At 53.1% G+C, this 26431-nt stretch overlaps 1 protein-coding gene across 4 annotated transcripts in view; it reads left to right on the top strand.

Annotated features, from left to right (window-relative positions):
• Positions 1-24947, top strand: part of ASB10 (ankyrin repeat and SOCS box containing 10) — a 39454-nt gene extending 14507 nt beyond the window's left edge. Inside the window, exons 1-6 of one of the 4 annotated variants that reach the window (XR_015699053.1) lie at positions 2005-2348; positions 3587-3854; positions 4404-4908; positions 6274-6387; positions 21469-23383; positions 23817-24947. Coding sequence is in view for 3 of the 4 variants with exons in the window: in XM_087733487.1 (XP_087589613.1) it covers positions 3587-3854; positions 4404-4908; positions 6274-6387; positions 6635-6820 (1073 nt within the window). In the remaining variant the exon portion in view is untranslated. Of the gene's footprint in view, positions 1-2004; positions 2349-3586; positions 3855-4403; positions 4909-6273; positions 6388-6634; positions 12278-16459; positions 16955-21468; positions 23384-23816 lie in introns of those variants that run through there. The other 3 variants (XM_087733510.1, XM_087733487.1, XM_087733501.1) reach the window with 3 other exon arrangements.
• Positions 24948-26431: the final 1484 nt, after the last annotated feature.

The following is a 26431-nucleotide window of genomic DNA, read 5'->3' as shown; positions in this document are numbered from 1 at the left end:
CCATAATTGCACCACTCTTTTCCATAGAAGGTTGGTGGCAAAAGCCCCCCTGTTCCAGAATGGAAGAGCTCTTGATGAAGGCCACTTTCCCAGCGGTGTGGGGTCTTTTCAAGTGTCCCATTACAAAGCTATGGAGCACACTGGTAAAGCTCGACCATGACTGAGTGTTCTGTGGGGATTCACACTAGCAAGAGGCACAGATAGGATGGGCTTGCAGATGCAAGTGATGCTGCTTGTGGGTGGTGAATATTATTTACTGAGTTCCAAGATTTGTACAACCCAGGTTTTGAATCGTTACAGTCTACTTAGGTATTACCTTTTGTGTAACTGGGACCACTTATCAGAAAAATATTAATTGCACATTTTAACTCCTGTCTTATGCTGGGCTGACAGACACTTGACAGCAAGTCAGTCTGCTTGTAAAGATTAGTGCCCCAAAGAAAACAGAACAGCTGATGTAAAACAACTTCACACAGAAGATGCTCTCATCACCAAAATTTCAAGATGTGAAAACCCAACCAAAGAAGATAATTCATCAAGCACAGACCGAAAATGTACTGCCAAATTTGTCAGTAAGGGTATAGAACAAAACCCAAAGCTAATCTTCGTGCTACCTAAGGATTTGTATGGTTATGTATCTCACTGGCCTGCAGGGACAGTTTCTTAAAACTTACCCAGCCGACAATCTTAAAAGCAGATTCGAGTGACCTGGTCTTTCCCAAGTCACCCATACTGATATTTTAAGAAGCCTAGAGGAAGTGTAAATTGTGTGGTGTTATTGACACCAACTCACACAGCCTTTTGCCTCCCTGGCGATGCTTTTGTGATTGGGAACCTCAGGCTCTCATGGGATACCTGCTTATATCTTTGGGGAAACAGAGGATCCCATCAGGTGAGAAAGTCTGCCCTTTTTTTACCCTTTCATGCACTACATTGTAGCTAGACAAGGTGGTGAAGTCTGCAGACAGAGGATGTTGGAGACTGTCAGTATAGAATGCGGTCGTTTATTTTCATTACTGAGAAGGGTAAAGTTCCCTATCTTACACTTTTCTCTGGTCCCCCAGGTAATTGTTGCTTGGTGGTCTGTTGGGGTCACTTAACTTGTTTTTAGCTGCGTGAGCGGAATAGTTCCATGACACAAAATTAAACTAGCCACTGCTAGTCTTCCACGCAGTTTGATGTGGTCTTTAGAACACATGGTCTGAACAAAATGCACACAATGCTGACACAGCAAAGTGCACTGTTCTGTAACCAAAGTAGGGGTAAGGTGGGTTTATACAACTAAGTGGGGACAGGGGAAAATGCCATCTCAAGCGAAAGGCCAGCAGTGAGGAACCCCGAGTGAGGGGACTGTCAGAGGATGGGAAAGAGACTACTGAAACCATGCGGGAATTCTCTGCAAGGCTGAATTTCAAGGAAAAGTAGGCAGGGGTCTAAAGGATAATTAACTTCCATGTTTTTACTTCACTTGTAATGCACTGTTTCCCATCCTTGTGCCTGTTTCTACCTGTCCTTTGGCTTTAAGCTTTGATTAAAAAGAACTTTCCTGTGGCTCCTTTAAAAACCTGTTTAGTGCCAAGGGCTCGGGTGGAACTAGCAAACGGAGGTGCAGTGCTGGAGATGTGCAAGGAGCCAAGGGCTGGACAAAGGTGTGCTGGTGGTGTATGGAGGCAGCTGGGTTGTGCTGCTGTGGTCTGGGCAGCAGCTGGGTGACAGCAGGCCAGCTGGGCCTGAGACTGCTCCCCTCTCTGCTTTCTTAGTGATGTCGGGTCTCCGTTTCTACCCTTCAGGCTACTCTGCTACCCTGCCCTGCCTAGGGGCTTTCCCTTCACAGCCAGTGACTGCAGAGATCCTGCTGCCTGGGAGGAGTGTCCTTATCAGCCTCTTGGCCCAAACATTTGGTCACAAGGTTTCCCAGAATAGAACAGCTGAGACCTGAGCTGTGCCCAGCCTGGGCCAGCAGTGATGTGACATGTCCTCCCTGCGGAGCACCCCAGGGCAGACAGGCAGTCCGTCAGCCGGAGTACAGGGCACTGGTGGGGTTGTACACACAGGCTCAAAGCCTGGCCAGTGAGGCAGCAGAAGGTCCTGCCGTGGTTTCTGCAGAGGTTCTGGGTACTGCATCATGGGTAGCATCACGGGCAGAGGAGACAAGAGTCAGGAGCCCATTTGCACGCGGAAGGTGGATGGCCTTGCCCAGGTCTACTGGCAGGCCCTGCTGACTGGGGATCAGGGGACTGTGGCCGAGATCCTCAGCAACCCTCAGAACAACCTGAGTCCCAATGCTGTGTTTGACACCAGTGACCTGGAAGAGTGGAAAAACTACCGCTTCAACTTCCGCCGGCTGAGTACGCAGGGGGGCAGCGGGCAGGCGGCGTGGCCCAGCGGAACAGGGGCTCAGAGCCTTTTGCTTATGCTGCAGGGCATTACTGTTGCTGGGATTGTGTGTTATGGGTGCCGCTTGGGTTACAGAGGCACGGGGGTGGGAGTGAGAGCCCTGGGATGTGGTTGGGTTGCGCTGTGCTGCTTGTGGGAGAGCGTGCATGTGTCTGGGAGTGTGAGGTGTGTCTGCGGTACCCGGCTCTTCTAGCAGGGGTTTGTGCAGGTGCTTGGAAACGGCCTGGGTTCCCCCACAGCGCAAAGGAGATTCAAGGTCCAGGTTGTGCTCCTTCTGTGACCGGCCCTGGAGCCTGGCTCTGTCTGTGTGCAGCCTGTGCTGGACTGCTGGTTCTCTCTGTGGGTTGTGCTGGGCAAGAAATTGTCACAGCCCTGCGTTAGGTCCTCAAGATGGTTCAGTCTGAACCTGGCCCTGGGAAACACAGTTGACCGCATGCTGCTTCTGTGAGAAAGTGGTGAGAGGGATGCAGTGTTGAACATACGCAGTCTGGGACACGGTCCTTCAGCCCAGCCTGGAAGGGCAGCAAGAAGCATGACTTAACAAGCCCTTTTCCTCTTAACAGCTGCAGGCTGCTTGCCAGCAGACCGCACCAGCTCAGCAATGGTTCCAGCTGGGTCAGCATCTTTGACAGTTGGCAGGTTTCATCCCCTTGCTCTCTCCCAGGCCCTAGATGTCCATCGCTGCTGAAGCTTGCTTGTCTGCGCCATGCTCAGGATTTGTCTGAATCTCCTGTGTGCATGGCAGCCTGCTCCAGCACCTCTCTGTTTTACTGTGGTGCTTCATGCATGTGCTCTTTCCAGCCACCTTGCTGCTTTCAGCCCTGCCTGTGCCCCTAGGCCCTTCATCCGCTGTACTCCCGTCAACAGAAACCCTGTGCTGCATGACTGAGCTGCAGGTGAAAAGCAGACTTTCTGGGAACAGCCTCTGCCCCAAGGCTCCTGCTCCTTTGAGCTCCCTGTCAGCATGGCTGTGGAGTCTAAGACTCATCCCCAGATCTTTGGCAGGCCAGTCCAAAGGCAGGGACCTTGCAGAGCAGGGACTGGCAAGAAGAGGCAGTCTTTTGAGGGGAAACCCGAGTCTCTCAAGAGGGGATGTACATCAGGTACCCTGGGGGAAGGGGCAGGTCTGGGCCCAGTGCTGTTGTGCACTGTGGCTGGACGTGGCTCCCTGACCTCTCTTTCCCTGCAGGACTGTGGTCTCTGAGCTACGAGCAGGAGCTCACCACGCCGCTGCACATCACGGCCAGCCGGGGCTACACAGACTGCCTGCGGCTCCTGCTGCTCCGGGGTGCTGCCGTCAACTTTGCACCAGGGGGTAAGACTGCCCTGCATGAGGCTTGTGCGGCAGCCAGGACAGACTGCGTGCGCCTGCTGCTCGGCTTTGGTGCTGACCCTGAGGCTGTCTCTGAGGATGGCTACAAGCCCCTGCATCTCTGCAAGAGCCCAGACTCTATCGAGTGAGTTCTACCCAGGGGGCATAGGGGGCCTCCCTGCCCCTCGAGCCTCATCCTGTGTAGAAGGGGTCCCTACTCACCCCTGCAGGTGGGCTGGTGGTTGCAGCAATAGCTGCTGAATGGGGTAGCCTTACTGCCTGTTCCTGGACCAGGACCACCTCTGAAGTCCAGCAGATGGCTGCAAGCTCAGTCCTCAGCTGACACAACTGAGCTTGGTGCCATTGTCTTGCTACCCACCAGCAGCGCAGAGCCGATGGGCCGCATTGCGAAGCTCAGGGCATGCGCTATGCAGACAGGCCTCCGTGGGTGTGGGAGCAGACTCTGGGTGTGATGCCACTTGTGGAGAGTTAGCTAGAACTAGGATGACAGTATCTGTGCTCAGCAGTCAGCCTGGCTTAAAACCACTACTCCAGGGCATGAGGAGCAGGGAGTTTTGGACTCTTGGGAAAAGTGAAAGCCCTGGGATGGTACAGACATGGGAGGTGGGGGGGTTGGAGGTAGGATAGGAGCTGGAGAGGAGAGCCTGTCACTGAGTCGTCTTGGCCCACATAGGTGTGTCCAGCAGCTGCTGCAGCATGGCGCCAGTGTGAACAGTCAGACAGAGGAGGAAGACGACACAGCACTGCATGTAGCAGCACGGCATGGCCTAGTAGACCACGTCCAGCTGCTTCTGCGCTCTGGGGCAGAGCTGGAGGCAAAGAATGAGGAGGGGCAGACGCCACTGAATGCTGCCTGTGCTCAGCCCCATCAACCCCAGGACATGGACCGCTACTACCGGGTCTGCCAGCTGCTGGTGGAGAGTGGTGCTAGCATCAATGCTGCAGACAGGGACCGCCAGCACCCTCTTCACCTGGCCTGCAAGAACGCCAATGCTCAAGTAGCAGAGTTACTGCTGGCCCGGGGTGCAAACGTCAACGTCATGAACTACAGCGGCAACACGGCACTGCACAATATCCTGCAAGCAACTGCCTACAAGCTAGAGCACCACCCAGAGCTTGTGGTGCAAGCCCTGCTCAACTACGGTGCCATCCGCATCTGGCCTGGCTCCCTCCTCAAGGTGCGGGGCTCACAGCTGTGCTGCGAGCATGGTGGGAAGGGAAGGCTGTGAACATCAGGGCCCCAGTGAGAGCAAGGATGTTTCTGTCACAGCAGGGCTTGTTCTGTGCCAGCCTGCTTGCTGTCCTGCCTATCTCTTCCCAGGGGCTGGGGGAGGGGGAATTGGGATTCCTGGTAAGGAATTCCCTGAAGTTTTCTCCTGGGGTATGTTCTCCTGTAGGACTCGCCTGCTTCTGTCTGCTAAACTGTGTGGACAGTACTTACCCAGTCTCCATAATCACTTGCCCCAGAAACTGTTGGCCCTTCTCCTCTCAGGGGAGGAGTTTCCTCTTTGGGGCATACCCTCCAGCTCCTACTGTCTCTGCAAGACACCAGCAAACAAAGGGTTAATTTCCTGTCTTAATTCCTGAGCAGTGCAATAATTACCCAGCCCGGAGATCAGCAGATTGCTCTCCCCTTTGGGAAAATACAGGAAAATCAACAATTAACACTAATTAATCTCCTATTAACGCCAGATAATGAGAATCACTCGTACAGCCGGAATAGACTCTGACAGCTACTGCTGGCCTGGGCCATAGGGAGTGGGAGCCAAGAGCCGGGGGGGATCTGCCTCTGTGCAGCTATGCATGGGTGGGGTGTGCTCCCAAGGCCACGCCGGTGGGGCAAGATACATAGCACCAGTGTGGTGTTTGCACCTACATGTGCTGTTAAAACATGGGCATGGTACGCCCCAGAGATGTGTTGCACAAAATATGTATGATGCCTTCCTGGGGCTCTGTGTGGCGGCTGACGTGGGCACCGTACTTCTTAGGACGCCCGTTGCACACAGCACAGATACAGGATGACTCTGCAGCCCCACGCCGAACAGGCACAATACATCCCTGACACCACTGCGTAGCCTGCTGCAGAGGCATGGCGTGCCTTAGGCTTGCTGCACACAAAATGGGTGTCAGTCCTTGCCTCAGAATGCTTCATGCTCTAACTAGAAAAATGTGAGGAAAGGTGCCTGGCGTAAAGCAGAGTGTTGGTTGCTTGTGAGCTACTTGCAGCAGTGAGGCAGATGAAGGAGATCTGCATCCCAGCCATATCCATTAGTCCCTGCGTCTGAGGAGAGGCTGTGGGTTGTGCTGAATGCAACTGTGCTGTGCATGTTGGATGTTGGCTCAGTCACCCTCTTTGCAGGAATGGTGCTCTGGCATTTCCCACCATCAGTGGGTTTGATCTCCTGGGGCAGCATGAGGGAAGGACATGAGTTCCCTAGGTTCACCAGCGCTAGTTTTGAGCATGTGCAGCTTTTTAGAGGTGAAGGTGGGGCTTGCAGGACCCTGTCCAAAGGCTGTGTTCACCTGCTCCCTCCCTGGCGCAGGTGCTGCGGTACTGCCATACCTGCCCGCGAGTCATCGAGGCCCTGATGAACAGCTATGATCACGTGCGTGTCTCCGAGGACTGGGTGGAAGCCGTTCCAGTAGAGGTTGTACAGGTAAGGGAATGAATGCTGTTGGCTAGAGAACATGCAGCCGGGCTACCATGGCAGGGTGCCAGGGAGGCTTGGGGCTGAGGGGGGTTTGGGGCTGGGTGGAGATTTGCAGGGCACAGGGGAGGTGGTGTTGGGGGATAGGGAGGATGCACCATAGTGAATAACGTAAAGGTGTGTCTGGTTCTACCTCTGCTCCCAGGGTGGCATCTCCAGCTTTATCTGCCTCTGGTCCTCTCTTCTCTCTCTGTAGAAATACCCACATTTCTACCAGTCGCTTTTCTCCCTGGAGCAAAGACCTCGCTCCTTGCAGCACCTGGCTCGCTACACACTCAGGACCTTCCTGGAGGGCCGGTTGCTTCTGGTCCTGTCTCAGCTGCACCTGCCAAGTGCCTTGCACCGTTTCCTGCTGCTCAGCTTTGAGGACGTCCTCTACTAAGGGCTGCGGTTCCAGTCCTACTGTGCCTTTCTGTGCAGATGTTCCACCCTTGCTGGCGCAGTCTGTGCCTTCCTAGCTAACCCCGTCCCCTTGCACACCTCCTGCCAGGCCACGTCAGCCCCCTCTGCCAAACCTGTCACTGCGTCCCTGCCCCAGCCAGCCTTGTGCTCGGCCTCACGCACCTATTTTGGAGCATTCTGTTTGCCTGTACTAATCAGGACAATCTCAAGACTCACTAAAAAAAGCACGAGATGGGGATTAGGGCATTTTGTGGGACAAGGAGCAAATACGCTGCATTGATCAGAGTTGTGGTTGTAGGATACCAGTGTCCCTATCCCAAATCTACAAACTCTAACCTGAACCAGGCAGCTCTGGTGCCCTAGGCGTTTGCTGGGATCCTGTCTTCAGTCAAGTTGTTTACAGTTTTTACCCAAAGGTGTTTGGAATAAACCCCAGTCTTTCGCTATACCTACCAGAGTACAACTTCTGCCTTGCCTTGAAGACTGTCCTGCTCATCCGTGCGACGTGCCGTGCATAGTGGCATGTGCACTCTCAGGCGTATGCATCCCTCTGTTTCTCAAAGGACATGGGGGAAATGTGTGGTAGGTGTGGGGCTGAGGCCTCCCAGACAACCGCTTCCCATGCAGGTAGGATGTCTGGGGTTGCCTGGCTTTGCAGCTTGGGGCAGGACAGTGGTGCTTGTGCCAGCAATGAGGACTTTGATGTGGGGCGAGGAGCAAGCATGCCCTGAGAATGCAGGTCCCCTGGGTACAGAGCAGCCAGCCCCTGTGACAGCCCAGCCAGCATCTACCAGAGCGCAGTACAGGTCCACACACTGCTGCCTGGGCCGCACCACGCTCTGGACAAGGTAAAGGGTAACATTCGTTTCTGCGATTTAAATACACAGTTGGAAACAAATCAAAGCACTAACCATCCTTTAAAGATTTGCTGTAACCCCATTCCTGCTTCTGACTCAAGGAGTGCTGGAAGTGCTGCTGGCTGGCAGAAGGCACGCTAGGGCAGCGCCGCAGTTTTTGCTCCTCTTGGTGCACTGGTCTTTCAAGGCCTCTGTTAACGTCCACATCAGCACCAGGACACTGGAGCACACAGATCTGAAGGCTAAGCAGACCCAATGCTTCTGTCTTTTTCTGCCTCTGTCAGGACACAGGGTGTAGCTCTGCTCCTCTAATCATCACCGCCTTACACAACTAGACCATGCTGCTCTGAAGCAGCAAGCTTGAAAGAACTATGTGAGGTTCAGCGTGCCGTTCCTAATACACTCACACCAGTGATGCATCACAGCATGAATGCTAACGGGATACAACAGGAATGCGTTCACGTGTTACAGGCTTACAAAAGGTGTTGGAAACCAGTTGTGGCAGCCTGTGTGTGCCAGTACTACTATAGCAGCGTAGAGATGGTACAACTCAAAAAGGTTTAACAATGATGCGCTTTATAACATCCATGGGCAGAGAGGTGAGGTGTTGGCTCCAGGTGATGTACCAAAACTATCTGCAGAACAAGGATGAAGGGAGCAGGAGAGTCAAAGCTTTTAAAATACCTGGATAATGGCCCCCACTCTTACCAGGCATCAGCAGTGCATTTCCCTTGGACCAGCGCAGGAGCCCAGCCTGAAGTCACCATCTTCTGCTGGCTGCGCTCGCAGGTCTGTTCAGGGTGATCTGTTTATGGGAGCAGGTCCCATAGTCTTATTCCCCAGTTCTAATCACCACTTTATAGTGTTCATTTTTAGCCAGATCATGTCTGTGACTGGGAGGAGGAGCTGAAAAAGGAGGGTCTGTCCCTTTTGGTGGCAGCACAGTCTGGAATTGCTTAGCCTGAATGGATATCTTCGGTATGAAGGCAGTCTGCAGAGCAGTACGTGGGGCTCGTTTACTGGTCCTTCTTCTTTCTGGCACTGTCCATATATCTGCAATAATGTATGTTCAGTAATGTGTACTCAGCCACTAAGATAATATCACCTTAAGGACAGGGAAGGATTGAATTTAATGGTTTGCTTTATTTTGTAATTGTTTCTTGCAGCTCTAAGACTTAAAGCCGCGCCTCGAGTCTCGCTGATTACGTTTGTTGGTTCTGAAGTCTGCTCTGCATTTGGGTGGTGAGGGCAGCTCAGGCTGAAAGAGGCGAACCTGCAGTGTCCGTTTCTGCAAACACAGGAGCATGCAGGGCCACTGCATACATGGGCAGGCCAGCTCCTGGCACTGCGGTTCCTCTTTGGACAGAGGCGTCTTGGCGTAGACAGGCACCTGCTGTAATGAGGGACCCGTGCTGGGGCTGCAGGCGAAATCCCAGCATTCCTTTCAGAGCTAGCAGGTTTGCAGGCAGGGGATCCCAGCATAAGCGGGAGGGCTGAGGTCAGGCAGGTGGCTGAGAGGGGCAAGCCGTCCCTGGGCACAAGTCTTCATAGACTAGATTTCATCTGTGTTCCCACTGAAATTAAAAGGCATGATGTCACCGTGTGTAAGAATACCACTGAGTAACCATTTTCAAGCAATGCGAGGCTAGTAGGAAAAGGGGAGTACCTTTTACAGAATGACTGATTTAACTGGAGGGAAAAACCAAACCAAACCAGCAAAAAAACCCACCACACCAGAAAAGCTTTTGGGCACTCAAGCCCTTTTTCAGAACTGAAACTATCAGAAAAGTTCAAGCTAAGTGCAGGCTGAGAACAAATGCTCTGCGTTTAACTCAGTTATGCTAACTGATTAGCAATTGATTTTTAAAAAAAAACATTTACAAGAACAGAATTAAGAAGGTTTGATGTCCCAGCGCACATTTTGGCAATATAACAAGATGTGCTACTTTTTCTCAGGTTTCTAAAGGGGAAATTTCTAATGCAGCAGTGAATGTATTTGCTGGGACAGGAGTTATGCCAGGGAGATTTAGCTGTCCTGAGCGTGAGGGCTATGATCTCAACAGAGGATGGCAAGCATGTGACATTATTAGCACAGGGGTATGTGGTTCTGATGTGTTTTTGCCAACTGCCACAGGCACAGGCAGCTGCTGATTGCTACTGTGTCCCAGGTTCACCAGGAATGTCTCTTGGGCATGTGCTGTTGTTTCTCCTTCAGCATCCACCTGGGTTTTTGGGCAGAGCAGTCAGGAAGAGACACCCTCGTGACTGGCTGAAGTAATGTGAGTCCACTGCCACGTTCTCAGTGCGGCTGTCCAAGTGGGAGCGATGTGCTCAGGGAAAGAAAAATGCATCCCATTTCTAGACAGAAGTTTCCATCCTAGCTGCAGCCACCGGGTCTTACCCTGACCCTCTCTGTGCAGTCAAAGCATTGCCTATTCCTAGTATCCCCTTCTTTTAACTGAAAGATCAACTCCATCAGTATCATCCTGTAGGGTTCCCAGCCTCGAATATCTGCTTGACTCTTACTTGACCTTTCCTGTTCCTCAGTAAAGAGCATGACATGCCATAACGGGTGGACTAGTAAGCCATAATGGTATGTATAGAAGGGTACAAGGACAAAGCAAGTATAGAATCATAGAATCATAGAATAATTAAGGTTGGAAAAGACCCTTAAGATCATCGCGTCCAACCGTTAACCCAGCGCTGCCAAGGCCACCACTAAACCATGTCCTTGAGCACCACATCTACCCTTCTTTTCAATCCCTCCAGGGATGGGGACTCAGCCCCTGCCCTGGGCAGCCTGGGCCAGGGCCTGACAGCCCTTTCGGGGAAGAAGTTTTTCCTAACGTCCAACCTAAACCTCCCCTGGCGCAGCTTGAGGCCGTTCCCTCTCGTCCCATCGCTTGTTACTGGGGAGAAGAAAAAAGCCCATCCCCACCCCTGAGCTCTGTAAATTGCATTTCAGGCACTTTTGAGTCAAAAGGGCATCTTTGTATTTAGCAGTCATACAGATATTTTTTTTTCTTCCATAAATTTGACCAGTCACTTTTTGGACCCATGTATGTTTGAGCATTCTGATATCCTTGTGGCAAGGATAACTTAATTGCAGATTGTGTTGATCACCTCCTTTTATTTGTCTTTACGTTGTCACCTTCTTGTTTCATTTGATGCCCTTTAACTCTTGTATTCTAAGAATATGTGGGCAACTATGGTCTGTTCCTCTTCATCACATTATTCAAAACTATATAGATCCCTGTAATTTCTCTCTGTACTCAGGCTGGAATTCTATTCAGCTGTGTCATTCCCTGTATGGAAGCTGTCACCCAACCCTGAATCATAAGCACAGGCTTTCCCTGTCCCTTTACTGATTCTAGTGCATCTCTTTGAGATGAAGGGACAAGAACTGCACACAACATTTAAAATGTGGTTGCGCTATGATTGTGTAAGAGTTATTCTTAGCTGCGTGGCTGTGAAATCTACACAAATGCCTCAGGAACCTTAGATTCATGTTTGACATTACTTGATTATTTACGCAGTCCAGGAGGAGGACGGCCTTGGCAGCGATGCCTTCCCATTCAGCAGGTTTTGTGTTCAGATGGCACATATTGCAGCCTCTAAATGTGTTTCAGACTCATTACTGTCCAGGATTGCTGTCCCTGTTTTAAAATGAAGCTCACACTCTTCTTTCCTATATGTTGCACCTTATACTTAGACGTAACAAAACATTTTTTTCATGAACCCGGTGTTTCGAGCAATCCAGATTAGGTTGTCCTGGGCGAGTGCCACCTGTTACTTTTACCATCCCAACAATTCATTTTTATCTACCCCAATAATTTTACCAGCAACTGTTTTTTATTTTCTCCCTGATTGCTAATAACATATAGCATTGATATGCGAATAGAATACAATTAGAAATATATCTGTCAAATGACTACATAGAATGTCTTCTCAGTTACCCAAGTCTTTCAAATCTGTTAATACCGATCACACTGACTGTAGCATACAGCTAATTTTTCATATTAGAATGTCACGCAGTACTAAGTCAAATGACTTACAGGAGTCTAAGCGTGCCGTATCTATCTAGTTAGCTCTATCAAACTTGTAGGCTTACAAACGTTACATAAAATTAGTTGAAAGTACCTCTTTCAAACGACATTGATTTGAATGACAGTAATTTGGGTTCTAGCTTTTATTGATTCACCCAGGACATCCTTTGGCTGCTTGTCTGCAATTGCTTGGGATGTATGTTGAACTAACTGCTCTGTAGTTCCTTGGATATCTGTGTGAACACATTTAAATACTGGTAAGACATTGGATTTTTTTTTTCACCCAGTTATCTTAAGTTCCCCAGCGTGCCATGATTTGTTATAAAGAAAAAAATCAATGGTTCAGTGAACTCATTAGCCAAATAAATACTCTTGGACATGTTATCCTCCTGCAGATTATAAAAATTGTTACTTAAACAGTTTCTCTTTAGCATCTTCCTTAATTACTAATGGAATAGAAAGTATTTCATTACCACTGTAAAATACGAATATTATCTATTGTCGTTTCAAATACAGAGCAGAAATATTTATTGAGTTCTTGGTTTTCATTGTGCAGAACGTATGTTTACACACAGAAACCTGGGGCAGGTGCCCAGCAACTGCAATTCTTTGGATTCTCTGCTTCTGGGGCATCCTGCTTTGGGGTTAACGTTTCAAAAAACTGATAAATTGGAGAGGGTTCAGAGAAGAGCCATAAGTGAGTTATGGATTGCCAGTGATTCCTGGCAGTGGGAATTTCGGAGAGGTGGTGGCTGGACACACCACGGTCAATCTTTGGAATCCTGCGTGCAGCTGTAGGCGCCTGTCCTTCAGTCCCAGATTTACAGGGCAGGAAGGATTAGCAGCAGTCTTCCACGAAGCACTGTGGGCACACAGGCTAAGCACACCCTCCGTCGCCGCGCTGGCATCCACTGCTGGTCCTCAACCGCGCCTCACCGAACTTTCTGAGGGACAGGCTGCAGAGTTTATTCAGCATTGCCAGTTCTTCTGACTGGCACTTAGAGGGAAAACTGGATCCAGTGGCTGGAAATTGAAGCTGGGCAAACACGTATTAGAAATGAGACACATTTTTAATAGTAAGGGTAATTAATCTACTAGTTAATTGCATCTTAGAATAGCTTATCATGGTGGATATAGATTTCTCATTTCTGGCTTTTTTAAAAATCACCAGAAGATCTGCCCTAGCCCAGACCAGAATTCATCCTGCATGGTGCTCAGCCCAAGTCCCAAAGAGATCAGACCGCTTAATTACAGATCTATGAGCCAGAGGCTTGTCACTCTTCCGTACTGGTCCGTCACTGGCCTCTGCCACCGCTGGGACTGTGTTTGGCCCCAGGGTAATGAAACAGTTTCGTGTTTCCCTTGGTGCTGCTCACTTCACCGATACTTCGTTCGTGTCTCTGCCTTCCCCTTAGTTACCTGCTTTTTTCTAACTACTGGTTTGTACTGGCTCTATCAGCTTCCTTGCTCTGAATTTGCTGCCTGCGCTGGTTTCTGAAAAAGACATTCTGAAATAAAGGGTGATGCCAGTTTATAATTTTATTTAAATATTTGCTCTTATTCAATTTCTCTCACAAGATTTAGCTTTGAGACTTCAGGCATTTGGAAGCACTGGCATGTTTCACCCAGTGGGACCGGGCAGTGTTTATGGGTTGCCAAAGGACCTCAGAGCTGGATGTGACACACACAAAGGCAAACTCCCTCCTCTCACCAGTCTGACAGCACATGAGGACCTCAGAGGGCTGCCCCATGACACTTAGAACCATAGAACTGTTTAGGTTGGAAAGACCTTTAAGGTCCCTCAGTCCCATCATTAACCCAGTGCTGCCAAGGCCACCACTAAACCATGTCCCCAAGCACCACATCTCCCTGGCTTTTAAATACCTCCAGGGATGGGGACTCCACCACCTCCCTGGGCAGCCTGGGCCAGGGCCTGACAGCCCTTTCGGGGAAGAAGTTTTTCCTAATATCCAACTTAAACCTGCCCTGGCGCAGCTTGAGGCCGTTCCCTCTCGTCCCATCACTTGTTCCTGGGGAGAAGAGACCGACCCCCCCGGCTCCAGCCTCCTTTCAGGCCGTTGCAGAGAGCGATGAGGGCTCCCCTCAGCCTCCTCTTCTCCAGGCTGAGCCCCCCCAGCTCCCCCAGCCGCTCCTCCCCAGCCTTGGGCTCCAGCCCCTGCCCCAGCCTCGCTGCCCTGCTCTGGCCACGCTCCAGCCCCTCCATGGCCGCCTTGGGGTGAGGGGCCCAGCGCTGAGCACAGCATTCGAGGGGCGGCCTCCCCAGTGCCCAGCACAGGGGGACGATCCCTGCCCTGCTCCTGCTGGCCACACTGGTCCTGATACAAGCCAGGATGCCGTTGGCCCCCTTGGCCACCTGGGCACCCTGCTGGCTCGTGTTCAGCGGCTGTCGACCAGCAGCCCCAGGCCCTTTCCCGCCGGGCAGCTCCCAGCCGCTCCTCCCCACGCCTGCAGCGGTGCCTGGGGTTGCTGTGCCCCCAGTGCAGGACCCGGCCCTGAGCCTTGCTGACCCTCACCCCGTGGCCTGGGCCCATGGCTCCAGCCTGGCCAGGGCCCTCTGCAGAGCCTCCCTGCCCTCCGGCAGATCGACGCTCCCCCCCAGCTTGGTGTCATTTGCAGGCTTACTGAGGGTGCACTCGATCCCCTCGTCCAGACCATTAATAAAGATATTAATCAGAACTGGCCCCACTACTGAGCCCTGGGGACACCACTTGTGACCGACCGCCAACTGGATTTAACTCCATTCACCACAACTCTTTGGGCCCAGCCATCCAGACAGTTTTTTACCCAGCGAAGCGTACGCCCGTCCAAGCCATGAGCAGCCAGCTTCTCCAGGAGAATGCTGTGGGAAACGGTGTCAAAGGCTTTACTGAAGTTCAGGTAGACAACACCCACAGCCTCTCCCTCACCCACTAAGCGGTCACCTTGTCATAGAAGGAGACCAGGTCAGTCAAGCAGGACCTGCCTTTCATGAACCCATGCTGACTGGTTGTCCCGTACATGCCGCGTGATGGCACTCAGGGTGATCTGCTCCATGACCTTCCCCAGCACCGAGGTCAGGCTGACAGGCCTGTAGTTCCCCGGATCCTCCTTCCAGCCCTTCTTGTAGATGGGCGTCACATTTGCTAACCTCCAGTCCACTGGGACCTCCCCGGTTAACCAGGACTGCTGATAAATGATTGAAAGTGGCTCAGTGAACACTTCTGCCAGCTCCCTCAGTGCCCGTGGGTGGATCCCATCCAGACCCCATAGTCTTGGGTGTGTCTAAGTGGTGTAGCAGTGATCCCACCTGAGGAGGAACTCAGATCAGATCTCTGACTCACAGCAGTAGGACCCTCAGTATTTGCCCTGAGCTGCAACCCCACACAGCACCACAGACCCTCTTCGAGCAGCCCCATGCAGAACTCTGCTGGACTCACTCCAGTGGCTGATATGGCCCTACAGCAGCTCTCCCAGTGCCGAGTGCTTCTGGTACTTCACCATTAGGAGCACGACTCCAAATGCTTCCTGCATTTCTGTTTCCATCCAGACACTCTGCAGCAGATGCTGATGCTCCTGAGGTACCATGCTTTGCAGGTGAAACCTGGAGGAACTCATCCCTTTTGTACAAAGGCACTCTCCAGGGCCTGTCCGCCCCTGCTCTGTTCCTCCGGCTCATCACCAGATGTCAGCAATGCTGCTCACATCCGCGCCGTCCCACCCACCTCCAAGCACTGCACTCCTCGCTGCAAGGCTGTCCCTCGGGCTTCTGGGCCACATGGGCTTAGGCCAAAGGCAAGCACATGTTTGATAGTAGCCTGTGAGTTCTTAAATTTGGCCCTATGCCTGGCCAGCCTTACTTCGATTCCTGGAAAATACTACAGCAAGTAAGGCTGGGAGAGTTGGGGTTGTTCAGCCTGGAGAAGAGAAGGCTCTGGGGACACCCTATTGCAGCCTTTCAGTACTTAAAGGGGGCCTATAGAAAAGACAGGGACAAACTTTTAAACAGGGCCTGTAGAGATAGGACAAGAGGTAATGGTTTTAAACTAAAAGAGGGTAGATTTAGACTAGATATAAGGAAGGCATTTTTTACAATGATGGTGGTGAGACACTGGCCCAGGTTGCCCAGAGAGGTGGGAGATGCCCCATCCCTGGACACATTCAAGGTCAGGTTGGACAGGGCTCTGAGCACCCTGATCTAGTGAAAGATGTCCCTGCTCACTGCAGGGGGGACTGGCCTAGAAGGGTCCCTTCCAACCCAAACTATTCTATGATTCTATGAATTTGTAAGTGCCTGGACACATGCAAAGTTGGTCAGACCAATCCTGCTTCCTTCTGTGTCAGGCCAAAGGGCCTGTGGGAAAGGGACAGAAGGAGCAGATGTTGTATGTCTTAAATGTCTTAATTTCATGCTCTTTCAGATGAGATTCTCAGAAAGAAATTAAGAAAAGACAATACAGAGTGAACTACTATTAGGTGAGAGCATGACTAGTCAGAAAACCCTGTTCAGAGTTAGTTATCAGTAGTCAAACTGCAGTGGTACATAGAGGGTGTTACCTGGAGGTCTGTCCTGAATCTGGCTTTCTTCTAGAGTTATTAAAGACTTATGTGCTGGTTTTGGCTGGGATAGAGTTAATTTTCTTCATAGTAGCTAGTATGGGGTTATGTTCTGGATTTGTGCTGGGAACAGTGTTGATAACACAGGGATGTTTTCGTTAGTGCTGAGCAGTGCTCACACAGAGTCAAGGCCTCTTCTGCTCCTCACCCACCCCACCAGCGCGGAGGCTGGGGGTGCACAAGAATTTGGGAGGGGACATGGCTGGGACAGCTGACCCCAGTGACCAAAGGGATGTTCCACACCATGTGACGTCATGCTCAGCACATAAAGCTGGGGGAAGAAGGAGGAAGGGGGGACGTTCGGAGCGATGGCGTTTCTCTTCCCACGTCACCGTTACGCATGATGGAGCCCTGCTTTCCTGGGGATGGCTGAACACCTGCCTGCCCATGGGAAGCAGTGAATGAATTCCTTGTTTTGCTTTGCTTGTGTGTGCGGCTTTTGCTTTGCCTATTAAACTGCCTTTATCTCAACCCATGAGTTTTCTCACTTTTACTCTTCCAGTTCTCTCCCCCATCCCACCGGGGGGCCGTGAGTGAGCGGCTGGGTGGTGCTTAGTCGCTGGCTGGGGTTAAACCACGACAACTTGCATGAAAGAATAGACATTAGATACATTTAATCTGCAGAAGACACTATGCTGGTTGGGGTTGTGGCCCCAGCTGCAGCTAAGGCCAGCAGGACAAATACCAAGTTCTCCCCTAGAATCAGTGGAGCCCAGCTGCAAAAGCCTTAGTAGGGCCTGACCTGACAGAGATGGTGCAAGCTGAGATGTGCAGGAACAAACATGCCATGTACTGCCCATGACCAGCCACGTGCTGCACAGAAAAGGCATGGCTGTAATGGCATGCACAGATCAGAGTCCGGTCTGTAAAGAAGTGCTTCATTGATCTTCTCTTCTGGAGGTGCGGTGACCATAGCGTAGTGGGTGGGCTGCAGTGGGAGCAGAGGACATCAAGAATGGTAAGAAGACAAGGAAATGATCATCAAAAAGAGCGTCAAGGACCTGGAGCTGTATATTCCAAAGAAGAGAAAACTTGAGTGGTGACAAAATAATGATATCTAAACATGGAAAAATTACCTGAGCATCTGTCCTATGAGGAAAGACAGAGAGCTGGGACTGTTCAGCCTGGAGCAGAGAAGGCTCAAGGGGATCTCATCAGCGTATATAAATACCTGAAGGGAGGGCGCAAAGAAGATGGAGCCAGGCTGTTTTCAGTGGTGCCCAGTGACAGGACCAGAGGTAATGGGCACAAAAACACAGAAGAATCCGTCTGAACATCAGGAAACATGTTTTCACTGTGAGGGAGGCTGCGCACTGGCACATGTTGCCCAGAGAGTTTGTTGAATCTCCCTCCTTGGAGATATTCAAAAGCTGCCTGGACGTGGTCCTGGGCAACCGGCTGTAGATGACCCTGCTTGAGCAGGGGGGTTGGACAAGATGACCTCCAGAGGTCCCTTCCAGCCTCCACCAGTCTGTGATTCTGTAACGCTGTGACTGAGTGAAGAGAGCCCTCTTCTTCATAACGCAGGACCCAGGACTAGCAGGACTGTTCTCATACACTGAGTCCACACTGGATGATGGTGGTGTAGAAATTAGGGCCACTGCATCCTGTGATAAGCCAGTACCCTATTGCCAGCTGAAGACAGGCGTATCAGCGTTATTCCTGTACCAGCCTCTATTGTGGATTGGGTTGCATAACCCATTTTGCTCTGAGTCCTGCATCCTGCACTCTGAGAACATGACCTTTTCTTATAGACTCTGCTTCTGTCAGATAGTCATGAAACCCATGTTCATATAGTGACCTGCAGAAGACAGATGTCATCTGAATGAAAGCATCCAGAGTGCCATGCTCACATAACTGCTGGGGCAGAGCAGTGCGCTTGGAGAGAGCTGCTTCTGCACTGAAAATGCCAGAAGTATCAGGCCTGGGTCCTGGGAGAGGCCATCTGCTCACGGGCTGGATACGCCTATGCTGGCTGAAGGCAACGTGCACAACCATAGTGCTTGGGCGTACCTGTCCTCTGGCATTGCTCCCTTGCAAAGCTTCCTTGGTAACCTCCAAAGGGCACATCTGGCAGTGATGCTCCTGTCCCCTCGCCCCTTCCTTGCAGCCAGGGGCTGACAATCTGCCAGGTAGGCCATCTTACAAACTGGGTCCCATCTTGCCTGCTGAGGACCCTGCACTGCCTGAGTAGTTTTCTTTTATGAAGCTGATGACTTTCTGGTGATGGTTTCCCTCTGGAGATCTCACGCTTTTTTGGCTTTTTCTCTCTTTCCGTCCTTCTCTCTCTCTCTTCTCCCCTTTCTTGCTCTTTCTCTTTCTGTCTGATGCCAGTTACGCTTCCTGAACAATGTCTCTGATCAGCATGGGGAACAGCCATGCTGCAGGTGAGGAGCTAGATGGAGTGGACATGTTCATGCTCCTAGGAGACCTTATCCAGATAGGAACTGAAGAGAGCTTTGTAGCCCAAGTGTGGACATCGCTTTGGGAATGTTGTCAAGAATGCCCAGCCTTGGTCTGCTGTACAAACACAAGCCAAAAGAAACCAAGAACTTTCAGCAACACCTGGTGCCAGAATGGAAATGAGACAGTACCATAACGGTGCCAATATAAGCCAGCCCTGTGCCTTAGGAACCCAGTGAATTATCTGAAGTGTTTGGCTAATAAATAAGCAGGATCAAAACCCAGGAGTGAAGGAGGTGTTAGCTCTCCTAAACAGAACAATCCTCAAAGAGATGTGTGAAAGGCTCCTACCTTATCCAGGAGTAAAGAAATGAAAATGAGAGACACTTGCCAGGTGCAGACAAGTCAGGTAACAGTGCCATCTTCCAGGTTGAACTATCATCTGTATTGTGAGTGGGTTGAAGGGCTCAACCCAGCTTCCAGCTGAAGTGGTGCCTGTGACGGTCCCATCAAGCGGACCTCTCTGTACTTACTCTGTTTGTGCGTTGCTGCTCCTCAGGCAGGCTGGAGCAGGACAAGTGCAACACATTACCTGGGATGTGTAATCACTACAATCACTGCCAGCAGCTTGCCTGCAGATCCCCCTACCTTAGCAATTTGCCTGCATCCCCATGCTCATGGCTCTGTGTCTGCTGAGCAGCCTGTTCCTGCAGGGCACGGGGTCTCAGGGACCTGCCAATGGGTCTGGGAGAGCAGCGACATTTGCTGGGGCCATGTCTCATATCAGGTTTAGGTGGTGAAGCTCCCAGCTCCCAGCACTGTGTCTTTGTCCCTGTCCTAGGGGAGCCCAGTAGCGGACAGCCACACTGCCCACAGAATCTGCTCAAATTCGTCCTGGGTCCTGCCTCAGTTTGAGCTGCTCAGGGACATGCCTGGCAAAGGCCAGCGTGGCTGGCTTGCTTTGGGCTGGATAGGCTGTGGCCCATTGCGGATGACTCTGAACTTATGCTGAAAGGCAGCCAGGGAGGCGAGGTGGCGTGCAAAGGATCCCAGGGAACTGAGAGTCACAGGGGGCTGAGCCAGCTCCATCGTGTCAGTGCTGTTGCTAATGTGCTCTAAGACCATTTTAAAGTGCTCTGTGCAGGAAATCCGTCTGCCCAAGATGTGGGTGCAGCGTTGGGTGCAGAAGTCAGGAGAGATGCCAGGAAAGGTTGAGCTCCCCCAGGTACGGCTGTGCTCCGCTCTGGGACAAGGTCTGGAGTATGGTGTGCTTCTTGCTAGAGAGACCTGCTGGCTGGTGAGGGTGCTTCACACATGCATTGCCTGTGGTTTCTGCCTCACCTGTGGGTGGGGCCTGGGGCTAAAGGGTAAGGGGAGATGGTGCAGAGGTGCCTGCCTCGGCTGCTGTCATCTTGGCTGCTGAAAGAGCTGGTTGGTGTCTCAGCTGGCCTGTGTGCCCTTAGCAAACTCAACAGCCTTGAATCACCAGCTCTCAGAAAGTATTCCTTTGCTAACACCATGCAGGAGCTGTGCTCCTGTGCCATGTGTGTGCCCAGTGCGCAACTGGGAGCTGAGCCACTGTAGGTCCTGCTGGGAGGCCTTTGTGGCTGGGAAGAAAGCCTTCGCTTGTCAGTCTGGAAAAACGAACAGTTTTTGGATCAGAAAGACCCAGTTTGGGGGCTGCTTCTAGGCACTCTGCTGAACCACAGAGGTCACGGAGGTTGGTACGCAAGACAGGCCACTGTCACTGCCGGCTTTGTGCAAGGCTTATCAAAAAGACAGGTATGTGGTGTTGCTCTAGAATGCTAGTTCTCCCCTTACATCCTAAGATGGACCACTCTGAGTTTTCCTCTCTTTAAGTTATAGTCTTTCCCCATTTTGGAAACCCCAGCTTGGGACAGGCCCTTGGAAGCAGCCTTTTTCTGCTCTTGTCAGCAGCAAAACTCTGCACGTGGGAATGCTCTTTCTACTGTTAATGAGGATTCTGGATTCTTATTGCTCCAGCTACGGCTCTGCCAGGGCTAGTTCTAAAATATGTTCCCCAGGCAAGAGAGGGTGTCTCCTCAGCTGCTGCAGGCAGGTTTTGCTGTAGAAAGCTGAAAACAGAATCACGTGGGGCAACTCGACCGTGGGGTGAAAGCCTGTGAGACTCCATTTGCAGAGGCCAGCAGGAACCACCCGGGTGCTCCTTGCATCCAGGTTGCCTGCTGGGGCAGGACCTCCACATTAGCTGTTACCTGCCAGGCTGTGGGTGCCTACAAAGCCTGATGGCTCAAGCCAGGTTTGTTTCATCTGGACCACTTCATGGGTATAGTGCAATAGTAGAGTATGTGCCTGGTATCAGCCTAGCTTCTGTTAACATAACATCACAGCCGGCCCATTCTCTAGACTTTCCCAACTTTGAGTAAATAATTTTGCAACATTACCCTTGCTTTTAATATGTGTAGTAGCTATATTGCAGGAATGCCTAGAGGCCGTGACTAGATTTAGTCCTGTTGTGCTAGATTCTGCGTAGAGATTGTAAGTGGAGCAGGTGGAGGCATAAAGTTAAGGTTGCATAGCAGTTTCCATTAGAAAGACCTGCTTTCATTTGCCAGTCAGTTATTAAACTTTAACTGTTGCAGTTGTGGTTTGCCATGCTGTGTGCTTGTCTCAGACTGAACTTTTCCCGTTACAGCTACAGCAAAAATTAATTGGCCTCTGCTTAGCCAACAGCCTGTGTACCAGGAACACGCTCCAGACTCCCCCCCTTGGAGCAGCAGCTTACAGTGCAGGAAGGAGAGCTGCCCTGGATGTTTCTTCTTCTGCCCAGTAGCTCGGGATCAACTTTTCCTAAATTACCAGCCTCTGAGGATCCCATTTTGGGGATACCAAGCCATACCAAGCACGGACATTTTTAGAGGCTGATAGTTTTCTCCCAGGAAGCCCCTGCCTATGCTGAGCAGTTTGAAGTTATGCCGGATCCTCTGGGCTGACCTGACAGGTCATGTATCATCTTCAGCGTAGACACCGTGCCCAGTGTCAACTATGGAGCAGGACACTTTCCAGTCTTGCCTACTGGCTCCAGAAATGCAGGAAAACTGACTTTTCCAGGCTCGCATGTCTGCAGCGAGGAACAGAGAAGAGGAGGAGGAAGAAGCTTCAGCAATTCTAATGCAGAAAACAGACAAGAAGAGGGGTGGGAAGCAAAGGCAGACTGAGGAAGGAGGGCCAGCTCGGGCCGTGACATGCTGGAGGAGATGGGACAGGCTGGTCTGTAGTTGCTTAAGGGCACTGCTTGCAGACATTCAACTTGTATTCAGTACTCGGGGCCCAGCCGGGTGAGACTCGGGGCCAAGGGCTGAGGCTGATAAACACGGAGCTGTGACCCAGCAACCCCAAAACAGAAGGGAGAGAGCAGGTCTCCTCCTGAGACTCTTTTTTAGCTCAGTGTCTGCTAACGTATCCAGCAAGGTCCTGAGAGGTCTCTGTCAACAGCTGAGAGCTCAATGAGACCAGGGGCTTTACAAATTGCACATGCAATTAAGATTTCTCATGTACGCGGTGTGTTGGTCGCTGTATCTTCAGGCACGTTAAGGGAACATACCAGCTACTTGCGAGTGGGGGATGGAGCCTGATAAAATGGAATAGAGTGGCTCCCCGCAGAGAAGGCGTGTGGGGAGGCAGAAACGCCCAGGGAGCGTACTGAACAGCGGAGGTCTGAGCCTCAAGTGGAAGCCATGAAAACTGCATTTCCACCAGACAGTGAGAAACTGTGGAAGATTAGATACAGGATACAGAAACTGGGAAAGCCCCTGAAGGTCTAAGGGGTGGTAGAGTTATCATGTGCCACCGGGACCCTCACCCTTCCAGTTTGGCTCCCCCGGCAAGGATGGTGGACGTGGGACCTCCTCTCAATCAGTGTCTTGTTCAATCTACACACTAGAGTACAATAGTACAATATTTGCTTTAGTTTGCTTGGAACCCTTTTTTTTTTTTTTCCCAGTCCTTCAACCTTTTCTTCTCTGGATCTTTGCTTTACAATTTGGCAAATTAATTTCTACCTTACTTTACTGCAAAGTCTCATGAGACAAAATAAACCAGAGTGGAGTAAGTTGTTAGGGCCCTGAGTACATTCCCCTCCTCCTGGGGGTTTGGCTCTCCGGGGTCAGGGCCAACTTTGATGATGCAGCTCTCTGTCCTTGGGGAGCCTCCGCAAGAGCCTGCCCCTCTTTGGCTGAGGAGCTGCTTTTAAGCTCAGGCTCTCCCCCTTAATCTCTGCCTGACCTGAGCTGGGCGTACACCTGATCTTGTACCTCCCTGATGCTGACAATGATCCCGACCCACTGATTTGACTTTCTGGCTTGGCCTTGGACCTGCCTCACCACTTGGAGAGTGGGACTTTCTGGGTAATCACTGGACTATTGGTGACCCTGGTTACTGTCACCAGGTCTGCTCTGCTCACCTTCCTTGAGTCCTGTGGGACTGCACCCTTGTCAGCCAAGCCGCTGCCCTGCCCGCCTCGCTGCAACTCTTGCTTCCCTTCCCTGTTGGGGCAGCCTGCCCTTGCTGCTCCGGGCATCGCACTGAGATTCAGTGCTTGAAGAGAGACAGGGGCTGCAGGTAACGCAAGTGTATGATCAGGTAAGCAGAACCTTAATCTTGGAGACATACGTAGGGACTTGCAGGGTGTAAGCTATTGATTTGCAGAGGTCGGTATGGGAGCTTATGTTACTGGCTTCAGGAAGGACCTGCTGCTTTGGGCACAGGCAGGCATCCTTCCTTATGGGAGCTGTAGTTCATTCCCCAGCTTCCTCCGTTTCCCCAGCAAGGTCACTGAAGATGGCAGTGTCCTGTTGCTCTCAGGTATCTTGCTAACTTACACGAGGGTGTGAGGGGTGGGTTGAAGGTTACATATAAAAGCTTCATTGAACAACTGATCAAATTGCTGTTGCCCAGGAGTTAGGAAGGTGCTTGCACAGCCTTGTTTTGGACCCTTTGAGTACAGGTCTTGAGATCCAGTAACTTACGGATGGCTATGCTTTCATTTTCTCCATGGTCTAATGTGCTTTGATAGCAGTGGAATGAACCCAAACTGTGTGCGTGAAGATGACTCCACTCCAACGCAAAGGTTCCTCTCCCACAGAGACATTTGGTGGATGAGCCAGGAGAGCTGGGCCAAGGACAGACGGAACATGGATGCTGACCTGCAGACCTTGAGCGTGTCCCTTATCATGTCACAACTGATTCCTAAGGTGGGATTCATCCAAATGCTGGTTGCTGCCAGCCTCCTTCCCAGCCTGAAATCTGGGCCCTCACCCTAGGCTAGCGGCCAAATGGCCTACGCCCTACAAACACACGCATCTCTTGCTCAGTGATCCAAGGGCCATCGGTTAGTGGGGGGTATCTGCATCAAAGTGGTGAGAGGGACCCCTCTCGCCGGGCCTCAGTTTTACGATTCAGAATTTGAGTCCGGATGATTATTTTAACATTGACTTCTCCACACCTCTGTTTCCCTGGCTGGCGGTAGGGCAGCTCTCGCCATGGAGGGATATTTCCTTGAGACTGCAAGGATGTGCCATAGAGAAAGGCACAAAAGACACAGAAGGAAGAGGAGGCTCTGTGCAGGCCCTTGGTACTGGTGTTGCAGCTGGACCCCGGGGATTCAGGTTGTGTCTGTTTGGTGGCGGAAGGCTGCGTACCACACTGTCAGCCTGGTGGACCCATTTGGCCTCATTTACATGTTCCACACAGGATTCAAGTGTCCAGCTCCATGCCTGGACTGTCACGTCCCACACAAAACACATGATTCAAGGCTGCAGCAAAGCGGTGCCCCATGGAGACAGAGTAGGAGAGGGCGGTGGTGGAGAAATCCGCGTATTCACATAGATATCGATGCCACCGGGGAGCCTGGGTAGCTAAGCAGCCAGAGGTACTGCATCCCTGATCAAAGGGTGAGCGCAGGCAGGAACACGCAGGGGTCCCGAGTGGAGGACTACCCCTAGGTGAGAGCTGGAGGTCTGGCGTGTAGCCGTGCCACTGAAAACACAGGCAGAGTGAGTTTAGACACAACTTCAGCTCCGGCATTTCTCAGCTTCTGAGTGCTTTACGTGGTAATCCTGATGCTCTTCTGAAGCAGGGCTTTATTTTGCTCGATGTTCAGCATATTACAGGCCCGGTGAGCATCTCCCTGTAGGCAGGGGCATAACGTAAGCGAGAGAAACACTCCATTTTAGCGCGGGGACTCCCCACACGGGGCCAGGACACGCAGCAGGGCAAGGCAGAGCTGCGGCGCTCTCGCCGCAGCTGAGGAGCATTCGGCTTGCACCGGTCTCGCTTGCTCTGTAGACCGAGCGATGTGCGGAGGGGCCGCTCGGCAGCCAGCCGGGGCTCCCGTCTGAGACACGGCGGGGGCGCGGGAGGGAGGGGCAGCGCCCAGGGGCTTTGTGCAGCCGCAGCGCAGCGCGGGCGGGCCGGCAACGCGGGCCGCGGCCGGCCGTGGGACGCCCCGGTGGCCGACAGGGCCGGGCAGGCTGCGGCCCCCCGGGCAGGCGCTCCCCCGGCGCCCCCCAGCCGAGGCTCCGCACCGCCTGCCTGGCCCTGCCCCGACGGAGCCGGGCACCGGCAGCCCCCCCGCGATGCTCGGCGCCGGGGCCGCGGGGCGGCAGCAAGGGGGGGCCGGGGAAGCCTCATTCCCCGCTCGGGCTCCAGCCGCCCGTTCCCACTCCGGCCCGAGCGCGTCTCCGGGCGGCCCCGCGCCCTCCCCCGGCCCCGCGCCGCCCTCGCCCGCCCGCCCGCCCCACGGAGACCTCGCTCCGAGCCCGCCGCCGGGGCTCCGGGGCGCCGGCTGCGGGGCCTGGAAGGGGGCAGGCCGGCCCCTGCGCGGCGGCCGCCCCCCGCGCCCGGGACGGAGGCGGGCGGCCCTCCGGCACAGCACGGTGGCCCCGGAGCGGCGGGGCCGCGCCCGGCTGCCGGGCCCGGTCGGTGCCCGGCGAGGGCCGGTCCGTCGGGGCGCTCCAGCCCGCCCGGCGCCGGCGGCCCCGCGCCGCTCCCCGCCGGGCTCGGCCGTCAGGAGCATCGGCCCCGGCCGGCTCCGGGAGACGGCGAGGCCGGGCCGGGCCGGGCCGGGGCGGAGCGAGCCCGGCTCGCCCCGTCCGCTGGCCCGGGCCCCGGGGCAGCCCGAGGAAGGATGTGCCGAGCGGCGCGGCCCCGTCCCGTCCCCACAAAAGCGCCCTTGTGCTGGCCCCGTAATTGCTAATCATCAATCACCATTAATAACAGCTGATGAGGCGGGAGGGGGAGGCGCCTTCCCAGGGGCCGGCCGCGCCGGGGGGAGCCTTGCCCCGCCGGAGCGGGCGCTGAAGGAGGAACTCGACCGTGATGTGCGGAAGATGGATGAGAGCAGAGGGCGACACCCCCGCCCGCCTCCCCTCCCTCCCCTCCGCGGCCCGGCCCGGCCCCCCCGCGGCGGGGCGGGCGGGCGGGCGGCTCCGAGCGCGCCTCCACTCCGCCGCGCCGAGCCAGCGAGCGGGCGGGCGGGCGGCAGCTCTCGCCGGGCGCCGGAGCCCACGGGAGGCGGCGGGCGCGGGCCGGGGCCGGGGCCGCGGCAGCGGCGGGGCCCGGCGGCGGCGGCGGCGGCGGCGGCGCGGCGAGTTGGCGGCGGCCCGAGCTCGCCGGAAAGTTGGTGCCGGC

This window comes from Nipponia nippon, unplaced genomic scaffold (genome assembly GCF_047370975.1).
Source record: "Nipponia nippon isolate SJK-2023a ecotype South Korea unplaced genomic scaffold, ASM4737097v1 scaffold_1, whole genome shotgun sequence".
Lineage (NCBI taxonomy): Eukaryota > Metazoa > Chordata > Aves > Pelecaniformes > Threskiornithidae > Nipponia > Nipponia nippon.
The sequence above is the reverse complement of the archived record's forward strand: the minus strand, read 5'-3'. Positions and strand labels throughout refer to the sequence as shown.